The following is a 20,232-nucleotide window of genomic DNA, read 5'->3' on the forward strand; positions in this document are numbered from 1 at the left end:
CATCCACAGAGCAGGCTTGGTGGGCACTTGTGCACAGCCCAGACCTGGGTCTTGGGAAGAGCTTCCTCACATCAAAGGCTCTGACTTCAGGCAAATGCACAAATCAGCTAGCTAGGAGTTGAAGCTGGATCCACTCAAACCACAGAAAGACAGGTCTTTGTCACAGAAACCTCAAAGGGACCTGCACCCCGAGTCACACTCACCAACTGCTCTGGCCAGTTATTCTGGGTTTCTCTTCTCCTTTTGGATAATGTGGATTTCTTAGCATGTAAGCAGAGGTCAGCGCAGATGTGCTCTTTGTGGTGGGAATACACACACATCCCCCAAGTTCCCAAGGATCAGAGAATGTTTGAAGGAGTCCAGACCAGCCCCATCCATCATGTTAAGAGGGAATAAGAAAATGTCATTGGAGCAAAGTGCTGAAACAAAACTGGAGGCCTTGGAGAGAAAAAGAAAGGGATGGCTCTCTCAGATGCATATCACTACTGCATTCCAACAACAGCACCACAACATCACAGGTCTGGCTGTTCCCTCTTAAAGAATTAAGCTGAAATTTAACCATCTCTGCTGAAGTTTCCTGTGGCAAATAAATACACACTTCAGGCTGGCTTTTGCAGCTTCTGCTGGAACACATCAGCAGTTCCACATGCAAGCCCGTTGCATGGGGAACTGGTTTGGTTGGGGATTTTTCCCTATCACGTTACTCTTCCCACTGCTGAAAACCAAGTGACAGATTAAGAATCACTGGGCTCCTCGTGCTCCACCAGGGAAGGAAACATTTTCTACTCTGAAAATTCTTTGTCTGGAGCCTTTGCCCTGGGTAGACTTTACTCCAGGTGGGGAAGTCCGTGCCTTCCAAAACTCCCACTGAAGCAGATCAGCGACCAACCACTGTCTGCAGAGCCACCAGAGCAGCCACAGGCAGGAGCCCAGCCCCGTGTGGCCCTGGCAGCTTCCCTGGGAGGCAGGAGGAGCAGGGAACCTCCAGGGATTTCAGCTCTGCGGGCTCCAGCCTCCTCTACTGGGCTGGGAACAGGGCTTGGCTCCTTTCCCTGCTTCTGGGCAGTGCCTGCTCCTTCTGCTGCTCCACAATAGATACATCGTTTCCTCCCACCTCCTAATTAAACTCCCATTCCACAGAGCAGCTCACACAATAGATGTTGCAACCTCTCCTCTTAACCAGCTGTGCTGCTTTCCTCTGCCCCTGCACAGGGTAGGAACACCCGTGACACCCCAGACCCTGTCACCGTGCTGCAGGGACACCCCAAATGCTGTCACCGTGCTGCAGTGACACTCCAGACCCTGTCACCGTGCTGCAGTGACACCCCAAACCCCCTCACTGTGCTGCAGTGACACCCCAGACCCTGTCACCCTGCTGCAGTGACACCCCAGACCCTGTCACCGTGCTGCAGTGACACCCCAAACGCTGTCACCCTGCTGCAGTGACACCCCAGACCCTGTCACCCTGCTGCAGGGACACCCCAAACGCTGTCACCCTGCTGCAGTGACACCCCAGACCCCCTCACCCTGCTGCAGGAGGCAGGGCAGGCTCTGACTCTGCGCCTCCCCAGGGCACAGCATCCCTTGGAACATCTTCCTGCTGCACCGAGCCAAAACCACCAGGAATTAATTTTAGCAGGGAAGAAACTGGGGCACGTGGCGTTTTTGTGGAAGGCTGCAGCCCCAGGCTTTTGTCTCTCTTCTGAGGTGAGGCAGCAGAGAACACCACAACAGATTAAATTAAAGGGTCCTTGGCCTCTGCGGCCCAGCAGGAAAGCACAAGAGCAGAAAGGATCATACACAAGAGCAGCATTCAAAGCTGACTTCAGTTTGGGTTGACTTCAGTTCAGGGATGTCTCCCTCAGAAGGAGTCTGACAAGTCACAGCCTCCCTGGGCCTTAGGTTGTCACCCATAAAATGGATACCAAATATTGCTCCACCCCTGCTTGGGAGCTTTAGTAACTCTTTGGTCCCATTTTTGGAGGTTATTTCTCCTTTTTGGAGGTTATTTCTCCCTTTAACCACGGAGCAGGAGTGAGGTATTGTCTCTGGACACACTGGAGCCCAGCTGGAAGATGTGGCTGCCCAGATATGGCTGCCTGCATCTCTCCTGCCCAGGCCCATGCAGCACCAGCACTCAGCACCAGGGAACATTTGGTCCCACTCCATTCCAAGAGTAAAATGCTGCCATGATGGCAGAAAATGGATGAAAGCACTGATTTGTTAAAAACCACAGGACAATTCCATGTTGTGGTAAATAAGAAGGGAAAAACCTCCAAATAGAAGCAATGCCAAGGGTGAGAGGAGACCCAAACCCAGGGAGAAGGTCCAGTTCTTCACTGCACTGCCCAGATGCTGTTGAGAGATGCTGGAATGAGTCACAGAGCCTGGAACCAACCAAACCTCAGCACACCTCTCTCAAACTTGTTTTTCCTTATCAACAACCTCTCAGGTAGCCAGGAGCTTATTCCTAGGCACAGTTAGAAATTGACTCCAAAATGCAAAGCGAAGTGCAGATGATTATCTTCACCAGCAACCTTGCAGCAGCAGAGACTGTCCTCTCTTGGTGACAGTGGTGGGGCTGCTGTGCACTGAGCTGGTGACACTGAGCACAGCCCTCTCCCACAGAACACCTTCAGCCGAGGTTTATGCAAGCCTGAGGCTCAGGCCCTCAAAGGAAGCTCTTGCAGAAGGCTTTCAGAGGATGATGGCTTCTGTAGGAACTCTGAACCCTCACAAACAGCAATCACCAGTGCTAACACGACCCTGATCTCCCAGAACAAGCTGCAGACCTCGTCTCCTTGACAGCCAGCCTGAACCCATTCGTGCCTGGGAGGCAGTGTGCAACAAATCCTTTCTTTCCAGGCAAGAGGAAAAGCAGGAGAGCCCCATGGCAGCTTTCTAGGCAGGAGAGCCCCATGGGCAGCTCCTGTGGCACCTGCAGTCCCATAGACTCCTCGTGTGCCTGGGCTCCAGGCTTGCAGCTCCACATTGCCCTGCTCCTCACGCAGCTGAGCGTGGCACTGGGCTCACCTGCTCCTGCAAGCCAGCTTGCGCACGAGGACCAGGAAAGCAGGGTCACTGCCACATGCTGTGCCACACAGCCCACCAGCAGCCTTCGAGATGCCTGAAGGACCATTTCTGGGGAAGAACGAGTGGGAAGCAGGAGGAAGAGGAGGAAGCACAAGGACACACAGAGGATGGACACTGCTGTGATGGCTTTCCATGCTGGCCATGAACTCGGTGAGGGGTGGTAGGCAGCAGAGCATTCCCTGGCTGGGAAGGAGTGAGAGCCATCTCTGCCCTCCTGGCACGCTCAGGCAGCCTGGCAGACCCAGTGCCCAGCTCTGCCCTGAGCCCCTGCAGACCCCTGCTGATGGCCCAGACAGGGGCAAGGCAAGGCTTGAGGTGACTCAGGGGGAGCAGGGGGGAAAGCCCCGGGCAGAGGGACACGAGTCACAGGGAGACACCCAGGGCTCCCAGAGCAGAGCAGAGTGCAGCCCAGGCACGGGAGGGCAGGGCTGTGGGACAGCCTGGGGAGGACAGAAGGCACTGCAGCCTCCCAGCTTCTGCCAGCAGCTCCACTCCTGCCCTGGGCCTGGTGCCTGTTTGGCTCCCAGTGCTCTGCAAGGCACTGGGCTGGCTCCAGGCCAGCTTCACCCACCAGGAGCTGCTGCCTGTGCTGGCACGCCCAGCGCCAAACGAGTGTCCTGCCAGAGCGTTGTCCTGTCCTGCCACAGCCCTGTCCTGCCACAGCCCTGTCCTCCCCAGGCTGTCCCACAGCCCTGCCCAGAGCAAAGGGCTGAGCTGCTGTGGGACACAGCAGGGGCAGGAAGGCCACACGTGGCTGCACTCCTGGCTCAGGAGCCCTCCCAAACCACGCTCCCCCGCCTGCTTACGGTTTCCCTCCTCCCCACTGGCTCCAGCACCGTGCTGTGCATCCAGCTGGGAACCCCTGCTCTTTCCTGCCCCAGCCTGGCCGCCCCAGCCTGTTTAGGAGCCTGGCCACGAGGGACATGCCGCTGTCCCAGGTGGGGCAGAGAGCTCTGGGACAGGATGGAAGCTGAAAGGCAATGAGCTTGTCACGAGTCATTTCTTGGGCAGGAGCAGGGCCGGGAGCTGCCTGTTCCTCATTTCCCAGCACCATGGGGTCACAGGTAAGCCCAGTCACTCTGCATGGGCCAGCAGGCTCAGACACGGCCAGCACAGGCAGGCCTGGCTCCCCTCTCAGTGCTTTCTGAAGACTCCATCCCTCACTGCCCTCCCTCAGGCTCAGCCCTTGCTCTCCAGCATTAATGGCTCACACTTCCACCTCTCCAACAGGCCAGATGCCTGCCCTCTGCCCCACAGAGTGATTTCCCTCCCTGAGCTCCTCATTGCACTGTGTGTGCATTGCATCTCGCACCACCCACTGCTCCACTGGAGCCCAGAGCTCCCTGCAGAGCCCTCACCCCATCCTGGCCGTGGTGCAGAGGCAGGGCCACCACACTGGGCAGCTCTCCTGGAAACGTGGGCAGCCTTGGGCAAAAGGCTGCTCCAATCAACCTGGGTACTACTTTAACCGGGTTATTGATTAAATACTAACCACAGGATGAGATCCTGGCCTGCCTCATGCCATGCTGGCAGCAGTACCAGACTAGCCATTATTTACTGATTAAATACTAACCACAGGATGAGATCCTGGCCTATCTCAAGCCATGCTGGCAGCAGTACCAGACCAGCCATTATTTTATTATGACATTAAGTGGCACTGGTGATGCCAGGAGAAAAGCAAGCACGCCCAGAAGGATTCACCCCTTTATTGTGTCTGTCATAGCACTGAAGGAGCAACTGGGGACTAATTTAACCAGGTTATTGATTAAATACTAACCACAGGATGAGATCCTGGCCTATCTCATGCCATGCAGGTAGCAGTACCAGACTAGCCATTATATTATTTATGTGCCATTATCACAAGTGGCACTGGTGATGCCAGGAGAAATGCAAGCACATCCAGAAGGATTCACCCCTTTATTGTGTCTGTCAGAGCACTGAAGGAGCCACTGAAATCATCACAGACATCCTTTCAGTTCCTCCCAGATCTAATACAACACAATCTTGTTCATCTTGGATAACCACATCAAGTCATTAGCTTGTCAATAATTCACCTTGCACCAAGTGCCATGACTTGGCACAAAGCAGGCTGTGCTCTTCCTGTGGCCAAAACCTGAGCATCCCCTGGCCAGCCCATTTCCCACTGTGCTGGTCCTCACAGACACACAGGGGTGGGCTGACCCAGGCATGCAGGGCCAGCTTGCTCCCAAATCCTGCTCCATTCTACACAAGAGACATCTTGCACGGCGAGAGAAAAGAAGAAAAAAGAAGAAGGCATCACTGTAAATGGCCTCATGCTTTTAAAAACTCACTGTGGCAGGAGCAGCAATAGCTGAGAAATATTTCAATTAAACGAGCTCAGAGTTGCACCAGGAGCTCTACACTAGTAACTGGCCACACATATCAATTTTCACACCAGTCCAACTGCACCTGTGGCCTGCAGAGGATGTGAAATCTTGCTTTACACAAGCCTGTAGAAATTCAGCAATTCTGCCAATTTGCTAAAATAGAGCTCAGCTATGCAAAGCAGCAGAAGTCCCACAAAATCAGATGTACCTGGCAGAGTAGGAGGTGTAGAGGAGCAAGATTTTCAAGTGCTTGGAAAGCCTCCCTGTTTTGAGCCTGCAAAACTCAGCTGGACACTTCCCAGAAACAGCCTTGCAGAAGACTTCCACAGCTTTTACCAAGTGCCTATACAGGCTTTCATCCTTCCTGGCTCCAGAGAAAACCTGGATCAAAGCTGCACTCAGCAATCCCAAAGGGCTGGATCCAAATTCTCCAGCACCATGGCACCAAGCCCCAGCCAGGCAGCACTGGCTGCCCTGGAGACATGCCAGGGGCATGCAGAGGAAAGCACTTGCATGAATTTACATCATCACGACGCAAGAAATATACAGTTATTGTCACTGAGGGCCCATGAGCTCACTGGGAAGGGAGGGGAAGGAAAAAGATACCTTGCCACCTGCTCAGGCACTTTCAACTGAAATCTGCAACAGCTCATAATCCTTAGGGAAGACACAGCACTCTTCGTTTGGGGCTTTTGGATGCTCAGGTGACTTCCTGGACTTACGGATCAGTTCCTTGTATCTCGCATCCAGAGGAGCTCAGGAACATTTGGGAAGCCAAATGCAGCAGTTCAGGGCATGAAGCAACGTGGACAGGGTCAGCCTGTTTGGGGTGAGCAGCAGCCAGGAGCCAGCTATGCTAAGAGAAGCCCCCCTGCTAGCCCAGGAAACAAATCCTGGTTCTACTGCATTTGTTGTGTACGTGGCCATCAGTGGTCTGCAGGAGAATGTAGGGTTTGGAGGAAAGCAGCTCACAAAATTGCTCTCCAAGTGCATCTTTAGCATGGCAAATGTCCCATTCCAGAGTCATTTCAGGGCCAGGGATTCACACCAAGGTGCAGTGCAGAGAGGGCTGAGTGCCCTGCAAGCCCAGCCCATGCAGGAAGGAAAAGCAGACACTCAGCTGAGCACCTCCCCTTCCCTCCTCATCCCGAGCTGGGAGAATCCCGGGAATCCTCCACATTCTCTGCTTCTGGACAGAAACTGCCTCTGGCCAGGACCATGAGGATGGCCACGGCATCACCAGCCCTTCAGCAATGGGGAGAAGCTGTTTAAAGCTCCTCTCAGCCCTGGCCCACAAGAGGGACCAGCTTTGGGCTCAGGTAGAGCTGAGCTGCCCACAGCAAGGCTCTGCTGTGCAGGGGGTGCCTGGGGCAGGCATCCCAGCAATGTCAGCTATGCTGTGTCCTGCTCTGTGCCCCAAGGGTCAGCTCTGCATCCAAACAGGAAGCAGCACTCCTCTGGCCCCAGTGAGTGTGGGGGAGTGCAAGGGAGGCAGGGCTGCAGGGCTGATGCTGCTGCTGTCCCAGCCCAGCACAGGCAGGCACAGGGGGCTTCCAGGGCATTCTCCCCACTGGGATCCCCACTCTCGGGCAGGCAGCATCCTCACTGCTTTGCAGGGTCATTTTTAAATAACTTGGGAAACAGAGGCAAAGCCCAGAGAGCAGCTATGGCAAAGGCAGCACTGAGAAAGGGTAGTTGAGGCAGCAGAGGGGATGGTGAGGGTCCCTCACCTTCAGCAGCAGTGACTTAACTTGGAACAAACTGAGACAGAGCACCTTGCCCCTAAACCAGGGACTGCATTAAAAATGATACAAACCTCAGGGTCAGCAGCTGCTTCACACCCTACACACAAAACTGCTGCTGCTTGCACCTGATCATCCCTCACTGTTGCTTTCTGCACCCAGATAAACTATTTTCTTCTCTGGTTTCCCCACGCCAGTATTCTGGGACTATTTTATGCCCTCAGGCAGGAGGGTGGCTGTGCTCTGTAAGGAGGACGTGCATCACTTCAGCTCCAGCCAGGCTGAAAAGAGCCCCCAACCCAGCCTGGCCAGAAATGCCCTCAGCAATGCTGTGGCCCCTCCTGCTGCCAGGCACTTCCAGGGCAAAGCACAGCACACCAGGGGAGGGCTTTGCACGTGGACAGCCATCCATCCAACCATCCTGGCACCCCCTCACAAATAAACAGACACTCAAAGTCTCTCTGGCAGATCTGATCTCCATGGCCTTTCATGACTTGCACCTCTCCTGTCTTACACTAGGTGAAGAAAGCCTGAGAACATGCTCCAAATACATCAATCACCATGAGAAACCATTGTATCCTATTCTGTGTCCTCTCACTGCCACTCAGAGCTGTACCTATGAATTTTCTAGACTGTGCTTGAGTTTATTCATACTGGGCAACAAGGACATTCTGGTGTTCTTATTTCCCCCCTCCCTTCCACGGTTCACTTAAACCCTCAAAGTTGTGCCAGTCCTTCCACACTGAGGTGCAGTTCTGTGATTTTGGGGCTGGAAGTGCATTTGTTCAAAAGTCTCATCTTGGAAGGCAATGAAGGAAACTGCTGTTTATGAGAGCTCTTGATGACGTAACAGTTGTGCTGTCCCAAACTGTCTGGACACAAGGTGAGCAAACCTAATGCCATAAAGGCCTTCCCATGTCATGCCCCAGTCACAACACTAACCCCCACGGAGAGGACAGGAGAACAGGTAGGAAAGCTGTGAGGAAAGGCCACAAACTATTTACACCCTGAAAGTTTGAAACAGAAGAGCCTCACAATGTCTGTCCTTTGAAGGTGATACTCCTTATATGGGGATATGATCCTGCTCTCCTCCTCTGGTGAAAGAGAAACTGAGATTAAAGCAAGAGTCTGCATGAAGGGCTGAGAGGAGCAGAGCTCTGGTGCAGCTGCTCAGCCACAGGAGCAGCTTTGGTGCTTATGGGATCCCATCAGACCAGCAGAAAGACAGCTCATCCCTTACCCAATGTCCCTGCAAGTGCCTTCAGGCCCTTCAGGCTCAGGGTGCTGTTCCCAGGAGAGAGCCATCTCTGGAGGACAGGGCAAGGGCTGGCCCCAGGACAGACCAAACCTGCAGCCAGCACACCCAGGGCCAGCTGGGCCCCTGCTGAAGAGCAGCCAAGCTGCTGCTTTTATCAACCTGGGGGCAGCGAGTTCTGGGGTGCATGGTTGGTTTGCTCCCCTCTGTGAACACTCGTGCTGCCCAGAGGCTGGGGAGCAGAAGAAAAGCTCCTCTCTTGGTCATGGGCCAAGCATTACACAGCAAGGGTGTCCCATATCCTGGCTGCAAGCGCTTTGGGAAGGTGATTTCATTAGCAGATCATAGCCCCTGACCTACTCACCCTGAAACAAGCTCACTGCTGGCCAGCCCCAGAGCTTGCTACTCTGCACCTCACCTTGCACGCTGCCATTTAGCACTGACCTGCTGCCATATCCAGGCAGCACCTGAGTTTTCATGCTGCTGAAACTCTTACACAAGCAGTAAAACCCTGAGGAACCTCTTGCACAAGCAGCCTATTGTTACTTTGTTATTGGGACTGACAAATGAGGAATTGCTGCCAGCCATGGGCACGCTACAATTCCCATTGGGTGCCACATCCCACAGGCACCTTCCAGCCCATCCCTGCCTCACAGCCCAGGATGCAGCACTGTGAGCACACACACAGCCCCAGCACAGGGGGTGCCCAGGTGCCAGGGGACAGCTGTGCTGCAAACAGTGCCCTGTGCCACTGTCATGGCTTAGGCTTGGCACAGAGCTAGTGCTTTTATGAGAATACTCTCTTTTTGATGTTTGCTGTGAGATGTGACTAGGAATAAGCAAAGCAGGCTTTAGCTTAAAAATAAAGAAAACTTTATTACTTAAACTATAAGAAAAGAAGGGAAAAAACTGTAAGGGAAAAAAATGAGAAATTTTAGTAGTGGAGAGGAAGAAAGTGCTTTTTTTGTAAAGTTTTCAATCTAATACATTCTCCCACATCACCAACTGCCCAGTCTGGCACTACTCTTTAGAATTCTCAAACTTCAGTTCATGAAGAGGAGAGGACTTGCACTACAGGTTTCTTTTGGAAATACGTTGAAATTTCGTGTGCTTCTATGTCACTCAGTACTGCTCGGAAAGTCTTTTTGCTATGGTGACATTTTCCTTCCATGTTTAGTGCTCTCACTACTGTGCATGGACTAGAGCTGCTTTTAGGGTTGTCTTTTAAGGATGCTAAACACTCATTAATTTAACTACAACACCTCAAAATTCTCACTTCTTTTTAATCAAACTACAACGGCCACACTCAGCCTGCCAGCAGCAGGCCCAGCCGACACAGAGAGGGGACAGTGAAACACAGAGGCATCAATACACTGGGGGACAGGGTTGGGGCAAGACAAAGCTGCAGGTGCAGGTGGAGGAGAAGGGCAGCCTGGGATGGGATGGGATGGGATGGGATGGGATGGGATGGGATGGGATGGGATGGGATGGGATGGGATGGGGAAGGGGAAGGGGAAGGGGAAGGAGCAGCCTGGGCACACTCACCCTGATGCGCCGCATGGCCGTCACGATCTCCACGCGGCTGTTTGGCCGTGGCACATCCAGGCTCCCGATGTACTGCAAGGAAAGGAAGGAGATTAGTCCGGCTCCTACAGCCCTGGAAACCCCATGGGCCCAGCAGGGCCCCAGTGGTATCCACAGGGGGAACCCAGGGTCACTTCTGGGGAATGAGCAGCACTTTGCCTGCTGCACCCGAATGCCTGCATGCCTCCAGCCATGAAGCTGTTCCCTCACCACACCACTGCAAGCAGTCAAAACCCCTTTTTCTAGCAATAAAATCCCTTCAGCCGTCAGGCCAGCAGGACTCACTCATGTAGGCCATGATCAAAGCACACAGGTATAAGCAAGTATCCCCTCGGTTGCCATGAGTCATCCATTACAGACCTGGGTATTGGAATATCCCTAAAATAGCCGGCCCAACCTGTCCTGTGACAGGCCCTCCATTATTTAACTGCAGCCCTGCCAAAGCCTGGCTGTTTCTGCAGGAATGCTGAGCCTCCAGGCCAAGCCTCCAGAATAAAGGAGCCGCTTTGCTATTCAAAGGGGACCAAAGGCAGCGCCACTGCGACCCAGCACGGAGAGACGCGGAACAAAAACCTTTTTAAAAATAAAATGGAAGAGGGCAGATTCTGAAGAATGATCAGAAAACAGACAAGCGATGAAGAGTCAATGCTGAGCGCTAAAAACGTGTCGTTAGAAGAAAAGCGTTTCGAGCCCATTTACCGGCCCTGTGTGCTCCCACGCTCCATCTCCACACAAGGGCTGACGTAACCTCGGCAGCGTGGCACGGGCACCGGAGCCAGCAGGGCTCCTGCTCCTGGGGCACGGCCACAACCTCTGCTGGCACCATTCAAGCCCAGGGGCTGCTTCCCAGCAAGGGCCTGAACACGTGCTCAGGCAGAGGCTGCTCAGAGGGGTGATTTCTCGCCCAGCTCCCTGCACCGGGACTGGCACCTCCATGCAGGGAATGCATGACCAAAGCTGGGCTTTGTGTATGAGCTGCCCCAGAGGGCCCTGTGGGACAGAAGCTCAGGGAGCCCCATGTTCCTGAGAGCCCTCCTTGCTAAGGCAGCTCAGCCAGGCCATGCCCAGCACACTGGGGAACACATAGGCAGTGCCCACTGACCCACAGGGCAGTCAGTGCTGAGAGGAGATGTGCAGAGAGAGGATATAAAAATAACCCCAAACAGCTGGCGTGCCGTCACGTGCCGTGCAGGCTGCACAGTGCAGGGCAGCCTTACATAACTGGGAATTGCAGCCCAGGCCACCCAGCCCCTCAGGGCCCTGCTGAGAGCACACAGCTCCCAGCAGTTCCCTGTCACAGCCCCTGCACGGAGTCTGCCACCCCTTCAAAGGGGCAGCTCATCTGAGAGAGGCATCTCAGACAGCAGCACATCCCCTTCTCTGAGGTGAGACATGGAAACCATCAGGAAAAAGCAGAAGCTGAGGAGGAGGGCAGAGGGAGCTGGAGGCCTGGACCTGCAGCCAGCAGGCAGGACCTAAGGAAGAAGCCCTGCCCCATCCTGCTCTGCCAGGCAAACATCCCTATGGCACCTCCTCACTAAAAGCCTTCCCACGTCACTTTTCTGCCAGGGACCACCTGGGAAAGTAGGATTCTCATCCTGTATGAGAAGGGCAGACTTCTGCACCCAGAGGAAGCCTGTCTTCCTCCAGCTATTCCCAGCTGCATGAGGTCACTGCCTGGAAATCCCTTTCCTTCCCCTGGGCTCTCCTTGCCCAGGCAGGTGCAGAACACAGCACGGCCAAGGCCAGGGCAGGCAGTGCCAGCTGGGCAGCAGAGCTGGCTCCCATGGCCACAGGAATTGCAGCCATGCCAAGCTCCCTGGCTGCTCACCACAGCCCCATGGCCACAACGGAGTGAGTGTGTGAGCCCAGCAGGGCTGGGGTGCCCTGCAAGCACAACCAGCACCATCCTGGGCCAGGCATCGCCTCTGCGTTGGCCTCCTGAGAAACAGCATCAGCAGCAGGGTTGTGTTGATGTTGTCCTTTCTGTGCTCCAGCTCATGCCCACATGCACCCAAACTGAGGGGCACGGGTCACAGAGGCTGCAGGATTCACCACTGCTCCTCAGCCTGGTGTGCAGAGCTGCATCCTGCTGTATCCCACTGCCCCTGGTGCTCCCACCAGAGCCCACATCCACCCCAGCGTGGGCTCACTGCTCACAATGACCATGCTCACAGCTCCAAAAACACCCCCCTCTCCCTCCACTCTGCAGGAAGGTGTTTTTTACACATTTCACACAACTCAGCAGATGGACAAAGTCTCTCCAGATTATTTTTGCCTTCAGGGCAGAAATCACATGTGACAAATGTGCTGCAGAAGAGTAACCCTTCACAATGTGGTGAATATCCCCCCAAAATGTGGACTTGGGGGTTGGTCTTTCAGCTGAACAACTTCCCAGGTGAGCTGGGGAATGGCCTGAGAAGCCACCCATATTCAGCAGGGATGTGCTGGCAATGAGGGCTGCTCCTGCTCCACTCTCCTCCAGCCCTCCTACTCACAGCACCACTTTTAATTATGGCAATAGGTGTGGGAACAAGCAGGTGAGGCAAAGACAAGGATAAGCAAGGCAGCCAGAGCCTGCACAGTGCAATACTTCCCACTCACCCCAGCCCTGAGACTGAGCTCACTCTCTGCCGGGGCAGGAGCTCAGAGACCCCGAGCATGGGCACTGCCAGACACAGATTCCTGCCCTCCTTTAACACACAGGAGCCCCCAGCGAGGTGCCAGGCACACAGAGGTGCTCCCAGCCCTGCAGGGCCATGGTCAGGCCAGCATCCGTGCCAGCCAGCTCACCCCAAGGCAAAGGGAGGCAGGAAGGACAAAGGAAGGTGCCCGAGACAAAAGGGAACAAATTAAAGCTGTGCAAAAGAGCTGACAAAGAAAATAAACCCGTGAAAGAACCCACCCTCCCCAAGCCCCACGAGCCAAGGGGGAGAACGTGTGTACTTAAAGGATGTGGCTTTTCCTAATAATCCCCTCCAGATCCACAGCCCCACCACCCTGCCAAGGGATGGAGGGACAGAACCGGCGTCCCCCACCCACACCCAAGAGCCAAGGGGGACCAGGGGGTCACAAATCCCCTCGGGCTGTCCTGGGCAGCCCCTCCTCCCTGGCCCAATTAGGGGAAGAAAGGCACCCCTGGGTGAATGGGCAGCCCCATAAAGGCAGGCCCAGCCCTCACTCTGCCAAGGCCAGCGCTGCTCGAGCCTGTGGTGCCGCCTCTTTTGTAGGGTGCTTCTGGTCCTTCACATGCCTCCCCCTGTGTTGGGATCCAGCCTTCCATCCATCCATCCTTGCAGGGCCCCAAAAGGGCATCCCTCCCGTGCTGTGGGAGGTGGCAGCAGCCTCAGGCCTCTCAGCAGCCACAGGGACTCTGCCTGCTGTCCCCTCCCCAAGCAAACAGGCTCTCAGTGGGCAGGGGCACACGGCCTGCACCGCTGCACCCTCTGCCCACGGCTCACAAAAGATCTGCCCAGTTCTGGGAAATGCCAGGGAAAAAAAATAAATTTGTTTTTTAAACAGAAAACAAAGGGGAGCACTTTGCCAAAGCACTGTTTGCACAAGTCACTCGGTTTCTCGTTTTTCCTCGAGGCTGTTGAATACTGCTCGTTTTCTGCTCTGTCAGAAACGAATTTTCTTGAGAAGTAGCTTTTTCTGCGGCAGCAGGTGGCAGATATTTTGGGAAACCCGAAGGCCAACCGCATCACTGCCGGGGGACACCTTGGAAAGGGCGTTGATGGGATCCGTGGAGGCAGAGGTGGGCAGCCAAAGCCTCCTGGGGAGGAGATGCCTCCTTCCTGCTGCTCCCAGCGCAGCACTGCGAGCAAAGGTCAGGGCTGAATCATCCCCGGCTCACAGGGAGCCTGCCCTGGCTGCTGCTGGCTCCCAGCTCCCACAGAGCCACAGATGGGAGCCACTGCTTCTCTCTCTGCAGGCAGGCAGTGGGAGGGACACACTGGCACCAGCCCTCAGGGCCAGGAGGGGTTACCAAAGGCACCAGCAGCCAGCAGGGAGTGCCAGATGCGGGGCACAAGGGTCCCCAGGTTCCTACAGAGCCTAGGGTGGTGTGAGCCTGCACCAGGTACAGGGACATTGACCCTGCCACATGTGCCACAAAGAGAGGGACAAAGTGCTCAGGCAGCAGTGTGAAAGCTCCCCATTTCCCCAGCACGGGGAACCACCCAGTCTGCCTGCAGTGAGTGTGATAAGGGTTTCTCCCCAGGCTGTGCTGTCAGGGAAAGCAGGCAGAAGCCCATTCCCAGGGTTCTGGCTGTCCCACTGCTCCTGCTCTCCAGCTGCCCGGGGAGCCAAGGCTCTGGGCTGGCACGCTCTGCCCTGCCCCTCAGGAACTCCCTGCCTGTCTGGTGCCCAGGGGGAAGCTTACTCACACTGTGCTGGTGCAGAGGCCAAAAGGGATGGAAAATTCACAATGCCAGCCGACTTTAATGGAAAAAGGCCCTGGCTTCCAAGCTGGGCACCTCAGCCCTGCCCAGTTCCTCCCTGAGCAGAGCTCTGCACCCCAAGGACAACAGATCCAGCCTTGGCAGCCTGAGGCCAAGTGCCAGAGCCATGCAGAGCCATGCAGCTGGACACTGGGCCTGGACACAGCAGGGACCTCACAGCAGGCAGGCAGAGCCCCCAAGGACAGTCAGTTTTGGGTGGTCTCACTCAATTTGGGGTTGGTTTCAGTCAGTTTAGGGTGGATTTCACCTGGTTTTGGGTCAGTTTCACTCAGTTTGGGGTGGGTTTCACTCAATTTTGGGTCATTTTCACTCCATTTTGGGTTGTTTTCATTCAGTTTTGGGTGGTTTCAGGTGGATTTCACTCCATTTTGTGCCCATGAGCCTGCTGGTCCCAGCAGCACTTGCCCTGCTTAGAAGCTGCCCTGGGCTCAAGTGCCAGAGACACCGAGCTCTGGGGGCCCCAGGACACTCACCACAGCCACTCTGCCCTCACAGCAGCCAAAACAGGGCTCACCTGAACAGGGGAGACACCTGTGCTGCAGGTGACAGTGCAGCAGGGCCAGCAGGAGCTGAGGGATGAAGCTTTTCCAGGCAGTGCCGCAGGCCTGTCCATTTGCTGTGTTTCCATCCCGCCCAGGCCTGGGCCTCCTGCTCCTGCACCCAGCCCCAGCAGGCTGTGCCAGCCCAGAGCGCTGCAGAAAGCCGGGCTGGCAGCACCCCACGGCACTCCTGGGCACCTGCAGAGCCCACAGCCTGGCCCCACAGCCTGGCACATACACCTTGGCACAGCCAGGCGGAGTTTTCCTTGCTAAGAGCTCCACTAAGCAGCCCAGGAAGCGACTCCGCAAGTATGGCAGAAACATGCCACTGTTTCAGAGGAGAACCTTTGCAGAATTGGGAAGGTTATTTATAGCCTGGGGCCAGCAATCCCGGGCTCAGGCTCACTGCAGCTCAGCTCTGGGCTGAGCAGCCCGACAGAGCACACAGAGCTGCCAGGACAAACAGCCCCCAGAGAGAGCTGCCAGCTCCCTCCCAGCCAGCCAGGCTGCTGCACAGCGCCACACAACCTGTCTCCTGGTTCCCAGCCCTCCAGGAAAGCGACCCTTGCTGGCAAGGGAGCCTGGAGCAGTGGAGGGGAAGTGAACACCTCGATCAGGGCTGCCTGCAATTCAGTTCACTTCCAATGCTGTTATTTGCAGCCTCAAGGTACATAAAAATATACACACGGGTGGAAACACACATGTACTCCCTGCTTAGTGCCCACCTGAGGCTATAACAGCTTTCCTGACACAGGATTTTGCTTTGGAGCAACTGGCAGTGCCTGCTGGTGCTCACAGCCCCTGGGAGGTGGCAGGCAGGTGGGCTGCAGAGGTTCAGAGGAAGGGACATCATGGATCAGACTAAAGTCTCCTCCATGTCCCATCTCCAAACATAGACAGCAGCAGATGCTCAGTTCAACTCCAGTTTCCCACGCACGGAAGCAGAGAAAAGCACTGACAAAAATGAGAGAAAGTGCCTGGTTGCCAAGACCACTTAAGGGAAAAAAAAAATCCACCCCACCAGCCAAACACCAAAACCCCACCTGCTGCACAGAACAGCAATGCTCCTGAACCTCCAGTCCCACCTTTACCTGCAGGCAGGTCTGGTGTCAGGAACAGCAGGTTCCAGCATGTGGGATGCCCAGGCAGTCCCAGACCACAGGCACTGGGTCCACCAAGGGCTGAGATGTGTTTGGGCAGCCACTGCTCCCCGTGCCTGCACAGAGGGTCCTCAGAGCCACCTGCCCCTTCTCTGGAAACTATGCACACCAAGGCACTGCAAAGGGATTCATGGGACTGAGAGAGTAACAGCTCTTTCCAAATAATGGGCATTTGGCAGGTGGGACCTGGCTCTGGACACAAGACCCCTGGGGCAGGAGGGAAAGCCCAGGCCAGCAGCAGCCCCCAGGAGAGGGACAGTAACAACTTCCCTGAGCAAAGCCAGCAGCACCCAGCACTCCCAGAGACCAGGAGTGCCAGGCTCCAGTACCCCACTCCGCTCCCTCTGCCTGCTGCTCTCTCTGGAGCCCTTGAGTCACAATTTCTGAACACACAGAATTGCTGGCGTTGCACAAGGCGGCCCTTGGGTTTTGTCCTGCAGCACCAGGGCTTTGGGAAGATAAGGAGTAAGCTCACATCCCGCTCCTTCTCATGGAGGTGGAGAAGAACAGGAGATATCTTTTCTCTCTACATCTCTGTTTATTTAACCAGAAAACCACTGCACAAGTGGGAATTTCTGTCCATTCCCCTTGCACCACGCTGCAGCTCCCAGTTCTTTCATCCAAATATTTCAGCTAACCCAAGAGGCCAGGCTTTTGATTTTAATCAACAATTCAGATGGCAAGACACAGAAGAAAACAAACATCCTGCCTCCCATTGGAGCCAGCTCCTCTAATTCCCTGCAGCCTGACCAAGGCATCTCAGGGATACAGCCGGGTTTGGTGCCAAGAGAAGTGGCCAATGAAAACAGCTCCAAAAGTGTGAAATGCATTACTGTTCCTAAAAAGATGGAGTGGGATTTTCCATCTCTTGGATTTATCTCCAGAAAATGGATTAACATAATCCTTAGGGACACTCTGCTCTGCCTCGGTGACCCTGTGCCAGCACATGTGGCTGCAAGTGGCTCCAGAGGGGACAAGAGGCACGAGCCTCCCGATGGCATCGCAGCTCAAGGGACAGCACCGCTCGCCTCACATCAGCTCCACCACCCTCTGCCTGACAAAGGTTCAGATTCTGCCTGCCTGTGGCCACCCAGTCAGTCAGGATGGCAAGACTCCCTCGGGAGAGGGACAAAGGGGACAACAGCACTGATGCCAGCTGCTGCTGATGGACCAAAGCATGCACTGCACCCACCACACGTGCCACTTAGAGACAGCAGCAGGTCCGACTGTAAAAATACAATAAAAAATTGAAGCAATAAATCAGCGCACGCTGCCTCAGGCCCACACTACCCCCCTGCAGGGAGCCCCAAGCAAGCTCATCAGGAATGTCAGGCTGCTGGAGCAAAGAGCACTGCTCCAGTGCTGAGCTGGAACACCGGGATCCCCGCTGCCCGCACTATCAGCTACCCCAGGAGGATTTGAGGAGACAGCCACTCCAGTCCTGACATCCCAGACAAGCATTTTTCCCGTTTAATCTTCCCCCAAAGTTCTGCTCTAAATCAGAGTTCCACATTTTTGTGACTCGTGCTGGGTGCCTGGCTGCAACAAGAGCTGTGCGGGTGTAAGAGCTTGGGATTCTTGGGGATAAAAGGAAGTAAAGGAATGTAAGCATTTAATTAATCTTGAGCAATCTAATAAAAGGATAGAGTAATTGCCTCAGCCATCTGCATTCTGTATCTGGCATCGAGGGCTGCTGGTGAAACCCAGGAATTGGGAAGCCGAGTTTGGTACGGATTGCGCCTGGCAATAGCGCGTGCCACCGGATACCAAATAAGAGCAAGAGGAGCTAACAAAGGCTAATATTGCAGTGCACTAACGCAGCCAGACCAGCAGCGTGGAGCAGAGCCGAGCCACGAGCACACCCAGGGGCTGCTGACGCCCTGTCCCACTGCCCAGCCTCCCAGCCGGGTCCCCGAAGCTGGCACGGCACAGGCACACGGGATGTAGAAGGGGAGATGCTTTGCAGCCTCCCGCAGGTGAGGGGTGAGCAGGTGCTGGCAGTAAAGCAGCAAGGCTCCGATCACTCAAGAGCAAAAGGCTGCGAAGTTGAGCTCGAACAGCCTTTCCCAGAGTTGCAAGGCAGGTTTAAGTTTGCTCCATAAACAACTGTTTTGCTCTGTGCAGCACAGTGTCTGCCATCGGGCAGGTGATGGCCTCTGCACAGGAACCCTCCCGCCCCGAGAAAAGGCGGAAAATAACACTGACACCTTCCTAAGAGCACAGCCTTTGCCCCGAGGGCATGGCACACAATTAGATGCCAAATTTTCTTCCCCTGACAGCACATGTTCTCCGAAGACAACAGCGTGTGTGTGACAGACGCCTGCCTGCCTTCCTGCCGCTCGTTTTACACCAGTCTTTCCTCCTAAGTCAACCTCACTTGAGTACCTCCGTCAGCATGCTAAACGTAATCCCCAAGAGAAGAAAAAACGGGGCACAATTTTGCGTTTCCCCTTTCCAACTCTCCTGGCCAGCTCCTTCCCAGTTTCCTGCTGGCCAGCGTGCCTTGCTCGGTAGCTTGGCTTTTGCCAGCCCGCTGCGAGATGGCAAGTGCCAGCCTGCGGGGAGCCACAGCCGACGTGGAGCGACAGAATGAAAAGTCCCAACGGAAAAGAAAAGATAAAAAGCCAAGAGCTCCGTGCCAAATCCACCAGCGAGGACGGTTTATGTGTGTAAAGAGCAATGGCAAGCGTTTATTTCGGGTGCGTGCCCCTGACCGCCTGCACCGCCCATGGCACACAGTCCATGGGGCTGCTCCCAGCACGGCAGCACCAGGCTCCGGGGCACCCTGCAGACCCCACAGCCGTGCCCACCCCGGCGCACTGCCCGCAGCGCTGGAGCCGCAGAGCACAGCCCGAGCCCTGCGCTCCTCCCTGCCGGGCAAGAGGCACACGGACCCGCTTTGGGGAGCGGCGTCCCCGAGCAACACCACGCGGAGCCCCGGAGGGATGAGGGCCGGGGAGGGATGCCGGGGGGAAGCAGGAGGGTGACCCCACTCCAGCCTGACCCGTCCCACCAGTCCGGGCATCCCTGCCGTACAGGCGGGAAGCCTCGCCCGACTCCGCGGCGGAGTTTAGGGGAGACCAGGCAACGCCAAGGGGAAGGGCTCCGGGGAGAGCAGAAAACCCCCGCAGCTATGCCAAAAGAGAGCTGGGAACCCGGGCATCCCGGAGCGCAGGGGCACAGCGCCGGGCAGCGACCCCCGCGGCTCCCCCGCGCCCGCCGCCCACCTTGGCCTCGAAGCAGATGCCGTGCTGGAAGGCGTCCTCGTTGTGCAGGGGGATGCGCAGGTCGTGCCGGTCGTCCACCAGGTTGTACTTGGACTTGGCGGGCATGGCGGCCCCGCGGCCGGGCAGCCCTGCAGCGCGCCCGGCCCTGCCGCCGGCCCGGCCCGCCCCGCCCGGCCCCGGGGCGGGGACGCGCCCGCGCGGAGCGAGCGGGGCGGGGGCGAGGGTGAGGCTGCGCCCCCCTCACGGGCACCGGCACCGGAGTGAACGGGGCGGGGGCGAGGCTGCACCCCCCTCACGGGCACCGGGACCGGAGCGAGCGGGGCGGGGGCAAGGGTGAGGCTGCGCCCCCCTCACGGGCACCGGCACCGGCGCCGGGGCGAGCGGGGCGGGGGCGAGGCTGCGCCCCCCTCACGGGCCCCGGAGCGGGCGGCGGGGGCTCCGTGCCCCTCCCCGGCACCGGCACCGCTGACACCTGGTGCGCGGGGCCGGGCTTGCGCCCCGCCGCCAAACTTCAAATGCATGGAAAACCAAAGAAGGGATAACGGGGAACGGCGCCTCGGGAGCGGCTCGGAGCCCACCGGCCGCACATGGCGCCCATTCCTCCGGGCCGGGGAGCCGCGCCAGGGAGCTCCGCACGCAAATCTTTGTCTCAACGCCGGACACGGTGAAAACCAAGCACGCTGGAAGTGGAAAATCTCCGTCTTGCGTTTAAAGAAAGAGCAGCTTTTGAGACCAGACCCCCGGCCCTACTGGGCCCTACCTTACCAATGTCCCGAAAGCTGTGAATGTGCTTCCCACGCACCGAAAGCAGCCCAGAGCTG

General features: G+C 56.2%; 1 protein-coding gene across 5 annotated transcripts in view; it reads right to left on the reverse strand.

Moving 5' to 3' along the window:
* Positions 1–19,566, reverse strand: part of NOS1AP (nitric oxide synthase 1 adaptor protein) — a 42,889-nt gene extending 23,323 nt beyond the window's left edge. For all 5 annotated transcript variants that reach the window (XM_064719554.1, XM_064719553.1, XM_064719552.1 and 2 more), the window contains exons 1-2: positions 19,412–19,566; positions 9,984–10,055 (exon numbers count right to left, since the gene is read on the reverse strand). In XM_064719554.1, coding sequence (XP_064575624.1) covers positions 9,984–10,055; positions 19,412–19,516 — 177 coding nt within the window. In that variant the 5' untranslated portion in view covers positions 19,517–19,566. The remainder of the gene's footprint in view (positions 1–9,983; positions 10,056–19,411) is intronic.
* Positions 19,567–20,232: the final 666 nt, after the last annotated feature.

Source organism: Zonotrichia leucophrys, chromosome 8 (genome assembly GCF_028769735.1).
Source record: "Zonotrichia leucophrys gambelii isolate GWCS_2022_RI chromosome 8, RI_Zleu_2.0, whole genome shotgun sequence".
Lineage (NCBI taxonomy): Eukaryota > Metazoa > Chordata > Aves > Passeriformes > Passerellidae > Zonotrichia > Zonotrichia leucophrys.